Genomic DNA, 10,259 nt, shown 5'->3' on the forward strand with positions numbered 1-10,259 from the left:
GGAGTGACTAGACAGCTGGTGGTCCCCAAAAAACTCCTACTTAGTGACCCCAAGATGCTATAAAAGTCTGTTTTGTATCGGCGTAGGATGGATTTCTGACTGCAAATCCTGGTAAATTGGGCAGAACTGTTGTATATACACACACACACACACACACACACACACACACACACACACACACACATGTATATATATATATATATATATATATATATATATATATATATATATATATTATCCATAGAACCTTTTTCATTTTTATTTTCCTTTTTTTATTTAACATATAATATATAATAAGCATTTATATTATTGATATAGAACTAAATATAATCACTGATAGTATAATATAATAACTGTGTACAAGTAGCACGGCTGAAGAAGCCTTTTTTAGGAGTGTATATTACAGGATGCTGTTGTTCCCTCAGATAGAGGAAATGGCAGCTTCTGTGCTTCTGTTCTGCCAGATTCCATCATGGCTGTATCCACCTCTGCCACCTCTGCCAGGCGCTTTAATCAGACTCGAAACAAGCTCAGCGTCTGATCATCACGGTGCAGTTTCAGTGGAATACCCTGTGAAGCATGCGGCCTTTCCAGATGCAGGAAAACATCTGGGAATTCCCTTAGCTTTGGAAAGGCTGCCCATCAACAGAGTGTCAGTGTATTGGTAGATAGAACTGTGGGCTTTGTACGCTGAATTGCTGTACTGTGACCGTATGCCTAAAATAAGCAGCCGCAGCACAGCCAGACTTTCTCTCTGCTGAAAGCTCGTAGGTTTTTCTTCTGAGGCACCAACTAGGGGAAAGAAAACGCCCCCATTATATCAGCAAGCCTCTTTTCATATTACTTTGCCAACTTCATTTCACTAAGACTACAATGTGTACAATTATAATGAACAGAAGGCTGTACACTTTTAGAAATTAGGGTTGTTATATGGCTGGAACTATACGGAATTCGGAAACTTTAGGGTTTAGGAAATTAGTCTAGATCCTTTATCTTTAGAACATCTAAAACATTAAAACATTAAAAAACATCGAACGTTTTAAAGGTTCTGCACACCTGCTCATCACATTTACAAATAGCAGTTTCTGAAACAATAGTCAATTGAAAAGTTCTTCAGTGAAACAAAGCTGGTTCCTTTGTGGTGTGCTTCCAGAGAACTCTCCTGGGTCACACTTTATTTGGATGGTCCCCTATAGATGCTCTACAGCTACTTAAATCATTTACAAACTTGTTTGGTGATCCTCAGTTGATTATGAACAATGTTATGGTTGGGGTTACAGTGTGGAGTAGATGTAGGTTTTGCCTTGAGGTTAAGGTTAGTATTAGTTTTAGGGTTTAGGGATAGATTTAATAAAAATCACCGTTCACACTGAATTTCAAGTTCAGTTGAATTTATTGGATATCTAGTTGAATGTTATTGACAGGCTGACTGAGCATTTACAAAGCATCTACAGTGAACCATCTAAGTAACATTCAACTTGAAGTTCAGTGGCATTTAATGGCTATTTAGTTGAATAATACTTAAAAATATATTAAACATTTACAAAGAATCTACAGTGGACCATCCAAATAAAGTGTTACCCTCTTCTGCCACAGAAGCTACAGCATTGAAGACTTCTTCTAATCTTAATAGTTCATAATAACTCATACAGTTTCATGCAAATTCCTATGTTCTACACAAACTAGGGCTACGTTCACATTACCTGGTTGCAGTGGCACTGGTCTGATTTTTTTGCCCTAATGTGGTTCAGGTCTGATGTTTTCAGGGCTGTGTGGACATGTAAATTGGATCTTTTCGAATCCGACCTCAGCCACATTCATATGTGGTCCTAGATTGGATATGGGTTCGATTCAAGGCCATGCGACCTTAATGTGATGCTCACATCAGAATTCATGCACTTTCCACAGCACGCGCACCATCATTCAGTGTTACCGTGGCAGCAGCGCCGAACAGGCATTAAAGCCTGTACATGGTGGAAAAGCAACACATCTCACCCTTTTCTCCTTTGTCTCGCTCTAATAATGAAGCTGAGAGCTGATCAGAGTTAATTATCTTCACAGCCAAGCTCGTTCTGCTCTAGTCTGCGTTAGTCTGTTTGCCAATGACGCATGTGATGCATGTGATTCACATCCACTGAGTAGGATGTGCTCATGAGGGTCATCTCAGGACACCGGTTTGCTCACATTAATGATTCGGATCACTTACCTAAGCGAGTGTGAACATCTCAGAGAGATCAGATTTGAGGAAAAAATCAAATTTGAGCAATGAGGCTTGTAATGTGACTGTAGCCTAGGTCTTGTGGTTTGCTGTAATAATTAATATGGAAATTAAAAATGGGATGTCATTAAGAGATGGTTTAGATTAGGAAGGCATATAAAGACATGGTTTACTGACTTAGAAGGGCATATAAAGACATGGTTTAATACATTCAACACCAGTAGTTTGTTCCTTGTAATTTCAAAGACTGTAATGAGGTTTATATTCATTGTGCACTCTGTGCCATTGCTTGCTATGTTTTATCTGATGCCTATGGTTTTATTTTCAGCACGGAAATGAATGGAAATGAAAATAACCCTCAGGGTTTTGTCATGCTATCTCTATTTCTGTTTTCATATTACGTGATAACCTCTTTTAAGATGTGTGCAGAGCTGTTTGTTTAAAAAAAATCCAGGTCATCCAGAAAATTCAGAGCATAAAATGTGTCGATGTGACATGTAGACTTTCTTGGCAATGGCATGCATTTATCCCACCACTCGATTGTGGGTAAAATCACTTTGTTCACTTTGGTCAAATTTCAACCCACTAGGCCAAATGTTTTGTTTACCCCTGAGCTGAGCTGACCTGACCTGGAAATGAATAGGCTTAAGTCAAGTAAAGCATCTGTGGTCATTAACGAGCTTTAGACTGGCTACTTTAACACCACATCATTATAACTCTCAATTTGGAGGTCAGAGTTACAGCCAGCAATAGCAAACGCCTGGTGCAAAAAATCGTCAATTATTTCTCACTTGAAGCCGAAATAAACAAGCAGAGCAATTCTGTGGAAAGTCCAGATAAATGTTCCACTGACAGCTCGTTTTTCTCGTATTCATAAGTAAAACGTAGACATTTTATTATGTTTTGAATTTGATGATACTCTATCCCTATGAGTAAACAGTCTCTGTCATTTTTTAACATGAGAAAAAATAGAAAAAGGCTTGCAGACTCAAATTTATGTGTAAATTTGAATGTAAATGTAATTCAGTTTTAAATGTATAATTAATCATCCAAGAACAACTACTTTCATTACATTCATACAACTGAATTCATTTGTATTTTCTTTCTTTTAATTGTCACAAACATACACAGAACCAAGCAACTCACAAAGAAATCATTGTGTATGTTTGCGTTTGATTTAGCCATTTAGCATTGGTGGGATTCATTCAGAAACTGGGTCCCCCAAAAAGTAAGAAAACATCCACATCTCTGACAGACTTTAACCTGTCATTAAAGAACACAAATTCAATGAAAATGTCATTCATTATATAACTATGCAATTGATTATATACCAATATAATTTCATTTAAACAGAATGGCTAAATGAAATGACAGATCTTGAATTCTAAGAATTCTAGAATTCACTTTTGAATGGCTCATCAAACTATTTGAAAAGACCAAAAAATTGGGAGTGGAAGTGATCAAATCTCAAAGATTTGAAACTCAACTTGGACACATCCCATAGACTCGACTCAGATTCGAACCCTAGAGACTCAAGATTTGACAGACTCGCAGCCCGAAGTCTCCAGACTAGACTCGGACTCACGCCCAGACGAGAGATTCGACTCAGACTTGCACCACAGTGCATTGAGAGTTGGTTCGGACTCTCGTTCCATTGACACAAACTGGGAACAAACACCAGAGACTTGAGATTGATTTGAACTAGACCTCCCAATGACTCAAGACTCAGCTCAGACTTGATCCTCATAGATTTGAGATTTGACTCGGACCCCAGAGACTCAAGACAGTGGGCAGCATGAAGAATTTGTGCTCAAAATGACTCTGATGACACTGATTCAAATCCCAAAGACTTGATATTCTAATTGAACTCAAAGCCCTGACACTTGAGACTCGATCCAGACTTACAGCCCAGAGACTCCACATCTGACTTGGACTCCAGAGAATCAAGTCATGACTTGCACCCCAGAGCCTTGAGAGTTGATTCAGACTCTCATACCATTGACTTGAAATAGACTTGAACTTCATAGATTTGACATTTGCATCAGACCCCAGAAACTCAAGACAGTGGACAACATGAAGCAAAATGTATTCAAAATGACTCAGACTTGCAATTCAGAGTCTCGAGGCTTGACACTGACTTGCATCCCAGAAACTTGATATTAAACATGGACTCGAACTCCAGAGACTCGAGACTCAACTCAGAAATACTTCAATCTCATAAATTTGAAATACAATTTGGACTCAAACCCAGAGACTTCAGACTGTGGGCAACATGAGGAATTTATACTTAAAATGACTTAGACTTGCATCCCAGACACTTGATACTCGATACTTAATACTCAACAGCCAGACACGTCTGACCTGATCCTGACTTGCAACATGGAGACTCAACTCAGATTTACAGCCCAGAGACTCCATGATCAACGTGGACTTGAACCACTCAAGACTAGACTCAGACTTGAACCTCATAAGTTTGAGATTTGGCTCAGACTTGAACCCCAGAGACTTGAGACTCAACTCAGACTTGAATACTTGACTCCAGACTCAATTTAGACTTAAACCCCAGACACTACCAACTTGACTCAGATTTGAATCTCTTGTGAACTTAAGCTTGTCCTGGACTCAACAAAGGTGATTCTGAATGTAGCCTGAATGCATGTTCTGTAATATTCTGTGGCACAAAGAGCAAAACGTCAGTGCTTGACAAGCATTCATTAAAATATATGTGCCACATGTGCCTGTTGTGTACAGCAGCATCGGTTTTCTCCATGTCAGTGTTTTACCTCCACTGTCTCGCTCTTTTATTTCAAACAAGACTAATCTGGTTTTTTAGGTGCATGTGTATGTGTGTGTGGCCTTTCTTGACAGTGTTTACAATTTGCCTTGCAAATGTGGGGACGGGCTGCGGCTGTATGGAGCTGAATCCTGATGCAGGTGTTAGAGGCGTGTGTAAGTGTGTTAGGCTGACAGGATGGTTTCGTTCTTCATGCTGGCCACTGTAATAGCCTGTCACCTCAGCGTCTATCACTGACACTTATATATATATATATATATAATGTATGTAGGGGCAAATTCACAGGCAAAAAGAACCTAGAATCTACAGCGTATGGGTATATATATCGTAGCTGTCCAGTATAAAACATGTATCTCCATTTTTTTTTTTTTTACTTTTTACTTTTCTACATTATTAGAGCTCAACAGCTGCCCTTTATGTTGTCTCAAAATTTCATGACGATTGGACTAATTTTGGATGCTCCAAAATTGCTTAAAATAAAACCTCTTTCCATTGACTTACATTGAAAATAAAGAAAGTTTTACCTTCTCCTGTAAATTATTATGATGACAATATGTATAGACATTTTGGATGAAGATACCTAAAGAAGTCCTTAAAGGAATGCTTTTCTATCTAAAATCTATTGGTCGCATGTGAAGCGTATGGCTGATTACTGCAGATATTAATTTTATATTTGTATTTTCCTATACTTAGCTGTATAATTGAAAACCTGTTGAGCCAAAATTCACTTAGAACACTTACAATAACTATTTACTACTATCGCTTATTTAATTTCAATTCAGAATGGTCCTTGTATGTTATACATTTTTCAGAAGATATTTATGAGTACATTACATATGAGATAATCCCACTGCATATGAAAGGAAAACATCAATGGAAAACAGGAGTTTCCAAACCTGGAGGTCAAAAAATGCTTAAAAACTACAGAGAAAATGAAACTCCCAATAATCATGAAGACCTGACAGACCTCCAAAACTGTCCCCATCAGATAAACAGTATTTAAAGCTTTCAGCTTTGAGAGAGAGAAGCAAATCAAGCTGAAAGCATCCACAACCATCCTTCCACTGTGAGAGGACAACTCAGTGCTACGGGTCTGAAAGGATGTGTCAAGAAGCCCTTACTGAGAGAATGAAATAGACCCACCCATCGAACCCCCCCAACAAGCCCAGACCTCACCATCATTGAGTGTGTTTTTGGAATTTTAGGATCATAAGAAGCAGAAAATGAAATGAACTTCTAAGACTGAATTTTGAGGGTGTGGAAAATTTTCCCTGCACATTTCTTTGAAAAACTCAAAGTCTCCTGAAAAGAACAGAAGCTTTGCTAAAGGAATGGAGGCACTAAACACTGAAAAACTGTGATATTATATTTAATTGCTGAGGCTTTTGTGTAATTTTCTGCTTAATATTTTTCTGCTTTTTTTCCTGAAACTTAACCTAACCTGAGACAGATGCAGAAAGTAGAAATTAGACTGAAAAAAGTCTTTAACCAGGGGGCATTTTCTTTTTGCATAATTTTCGTTTGTTTTTACATTAATGCTAGAATGGCTTTATGGTCAGGATTAGATTCGGTGTGAGCTTTAGAATTGGCAGCGACGTTAGTCATAGGGCTTGGGTTAAATTAAGGGACATGTCATGGCTAATACTCATCAGTTAAGCTCATCTCTGAACACAATTGCCTGCATTTGTGCCAACAAGCCACAAAAAGCAAGGGAGTCCAGAAATGCGCTGCATGGAAGCATAACATGTATCAAATTGGCTCAGCCTGAAAGGCTTTATATCGACTCAATAACCAGTCAAATTATTGCTTTAACCTGGGGGAAAAAAATCAATAAACTAGAGTTGAAAAATGGAATTGAAATTGATTTCTGGGTGGGGGCGGGGGGGTATTAATGTGTAGATCTAGACCTTTCTCTATATCAGCAGATGAATGGATGTTCCACGTGATAAAAAATACAGAAACATTTTAGAAAACTGACATCAGTGTCTTTGATCTTTCGGCTTGTGTTTTTACAAGAACACAATGTGTCAGACGAGGCAGACTCATAGACTTATGGCTATTGTAGAAACATATATATGCCCTTTGCTTCATGCATGAAATATATCACTGCAGAAAAGCCCACTTTGCTTTGCCAACAAATGACTTAGATGGTGAAATACAAAGGATCTGGTTCCTTAGACCAAATCAACCAATTTACAATGACAGGAATTCAATCAGACCAGGGAATGGACCATTAATAATCTATAATTAAAAAAAAAAACAGTCAATCAACATCTTCTATCTTATGATTTTTTGGGGAAGAAGGTATTTCTAACGCATTTCAATGCTAGGTTACTCCAAAAAAAAGATTGCAATGTCCATTTAACTGTGCACGTTTTGCCGGACGCATTGGGTGCAGGTTAAACAAGCGCTGTCCAAGGTGCTGAATCCCGAGCCTTAAAGTCAATACGAGTTCCTTCTGTACTGTGATATATTTCCAAGCTCCACTTTTGCTTGATAATAGGTGGGAAGACATGAAACACGAAATTATGGGTTAATATTAATAGTTTTCCAAGCCTCTGGTGCACAATGACATAATCAAAACGAAGGTGATGGTGCCCTACATTCAAACCATCTATGAGAGATTCGGTCAGATGTAACTCAGTTATGCAGCATGAAAACATCACTGACGGAGGATCAGGTGAGTGGAGAACAAAAACACTGAACATCTGCAAAGTGCACAGCAAAATCCACAGCGCTGAACAAACCCTGAACTAACCGTGTTGAAATAAGGCTTACAGAGTTGAACGAACTCCTACACCGTGAACAGTGTTTACCTAAATTAAGCTGAATTTACTTCATTCATGTAGTGCTAATTATGTTAATTCTGCACAGCGTTTTAATTCCACGCTTTAGACATTAACCCCCTGCTGTACATATTTTTTTATGTCCGATTCACTTTTCTTGCATTAACTGGACCTGATTATTAAATTCACTGGAAAGAAAATCTGTGTAGGGGTCCTTGTGGAACAATGAGAAGAAATGATACAGAGCCCTGTCCCCTGAAGTGGTGTGACCTGGCTTGTGGGCTAAATCCATTACGCTGTCACACAATGTTGCTTTTAGACAACAAACGTGTTTCTGTAGATTCTCACAACAAAAAAACGACACTGAATGTTAAAAAAGAGGTGTATAGGTGGCCAGGCTGACCGAGTACATGCTTTTTTATTGACTTTCTCAAACTCTTCACTTTACTGTACCCTATCACTGTCTTTAAATATATTTAATGTTATTGTAATTTGAGGAAAATGAGTTTGTTGCTCTGAGGCAACATCATGCAATTGAGGATTAATTCTGTGCAGTAATTGATAATTCTACATTTTGGATGTTAATTCTACACTGCAGGTGTCTGTCCATGCACTAATTCTACACTATTGGTGTGAATTTTGTTGGGTTACAATAGTAAGTTTGCGTTTGCACTGTACGTATTAATTCTACACTGCAGGTGTCTGTCCATGCATTAATTCTCCACTATTAGTGCAAATTTTTGTTGGTTTAGAATAATGTTTACGTTTGCACTGTATGTGGTTGGTTAGTGTAGTGGTTAACACCTCTGCCTTCTACGCTGTAGACTGGTGTTCAAGCACCCTACACTATACCAATAAGGGTCCTTGGGCAAGACTCCTAACACCACCTTGGCCTCCCTGTGTAAAATGATCAAATTGTAAGTTGCTCTGGATAAGAGCGTCAGCAAAATGCCATAAATGTATGCGTTAATTTTACACTGTAGGTCTCTGTCTATGCACTAATTCTACTCTATTAGTGCAAATTTTTGTTGGTTTAGAATAGTACATTTTTGTTTGCACTGTACGTGTTAATTCTACACTGTAGATGTCTGTCCATGCACTAATTCTACACTATTAGTGTGAATTTTTGTTAGTTTACAATAGTAAGTTTGTGTTTGCACTGCATGTGTTAATTCTACACTGCAGGTGTCTGTCCATGCACTAATTCTACTCTATAAGTGCAAATTTGTGTTGGTTTACAATAGTAAGGTTTCATTCACACTTTAGATGTTAATTCTACACTGTAGGTGTCTGTCCATGCATTAATTCTACACTATTAGTGCTAATGTGTGTTATGTCTTTTAGAATAGTAAGTTATCATTTCTTGGGCCAATTCTACGCTGTTTGTACTAATTCAGAATAATGGATATTAATTTCACACACTGGCCCCTGTGTGTATTAATTCTAGATTGCCTGTATTAATTCTACACTGTAGGTGTCTTGTACGCCTGCTTATTCTACACTGATGGTTAATTCTACACTACTCGTGCTCTGAGTACACGGTGCTCACTCAGAACAGTCGGTGATAATTCTGCCCTGGTCAGTCTGCTGCGCGCTCTAAACACTCTCTCGCGCGTTGACTCACCCTCCACTTCGTCTTCAGGAAGGTTGACCGGAGCCCGGTATGAGAGGATGTCCGGGATGGTGCAGATTCCCCGGTACATCAAAGTGGAGGTGACGGGGTGCATAGGCATGACTGCGGGCTGCGGCCGGCGGCTCCCGGCTAGCGATCCTCATAAATGATCCAAAACCGGACGCCGGACACTCCGCTTCGCTCCCTCAGAGCGGCTGGACCGCGGACACACGCGGCTCTCTCATCCGAGGAGGAGGAAGAGGAGGAGGATGAAGACAATGAGCGCGAACGGCGCTGCACCCCTCCGCGTGTAAATCTGACACCACACCTGTAGCTCGCGCTAAGCTGGACTGACCTGCGAACCGGTGCAGTGAGGTCAGCTCGTGGTCAATCGAGAGGTGACCGAGGCGCCACGCGGGCGCGAGCTGCGGATCTCGTGCCCATGTCTCGCACCCCGCTGTTAGGCGACGCTACTTTACGCAGGAAATACCCACGCCAGCGCGAGAGGTCGATCTCTCTCTCTCTCTCTCTCTCTCTCTCTCTCTCTCTCTCTATCCCCCGCACGCGCTCTCTCTCTCCCCCCTCTCTCTCTCTCTCTCTCTCTCTCTATCCCCCGCACGCTCTCTCTCTCTCTCTCTCTCTCTCTCTCTCTCTCTCCCCGCACGCTCTCTCTCTCTCGCGTTCTCGAGGCGCGCGCGAGGAAGGAAGGTCAAAACTTTCCACTTTTTCACTTAAAAGCGCGAATGAACCAAAGCCCGGTGTCCGGACGCGCGCGCTGCCCTTAAGCTTGTTAACTATCGCCGCAGCGTGATTGAAAATAACCCCCCTCGTGGTGACACGACCCCTCTA

At 40.0% G+C, this 10,259-nt stretch overlaps 1 protein-coding gene across 1 annotated transcript in view; it reads right to left on the minus strand.

Moving 5' to 3' along the window:
• LOC108443917 (calcium-binding protein 7) overlaps positions 1 to 9,943 on the minus strand; it is a 59,295-nt gene extending 49,352 nt beyond the window's left edge. The window contains exon 1 of the mRNA XM_037531785.1: positions 9,423 to 9,943. Within this exon, the coding sequence (XP_037387682.1) occupies positions 9,423 to 9,531 (109 nt within the window). The 5' untranslated portion in view covers positions 9,532 to 9,943. The remainder of the gene's footprint in view (positions 1 to 9,422) is intronic.
• Between the last annotated feature and the right edge of the window lie 316 nt (positions 9,944 to 10,259).

This window comes from Pygocentrus nattereri, chromosome 20, assembly GCF_015220715.1.
Source record: "Pygocentrus nattereri isolate fPygNat1 chromosome 20, fPygNat1.pri, whole genome shotgun sequence".
NCBI lineage: Eukaryota > Metazoa > Chordata > Actinopteri > Characiformes > Serrasalmidae > Pygocentrus > Pygocentrus nattereri.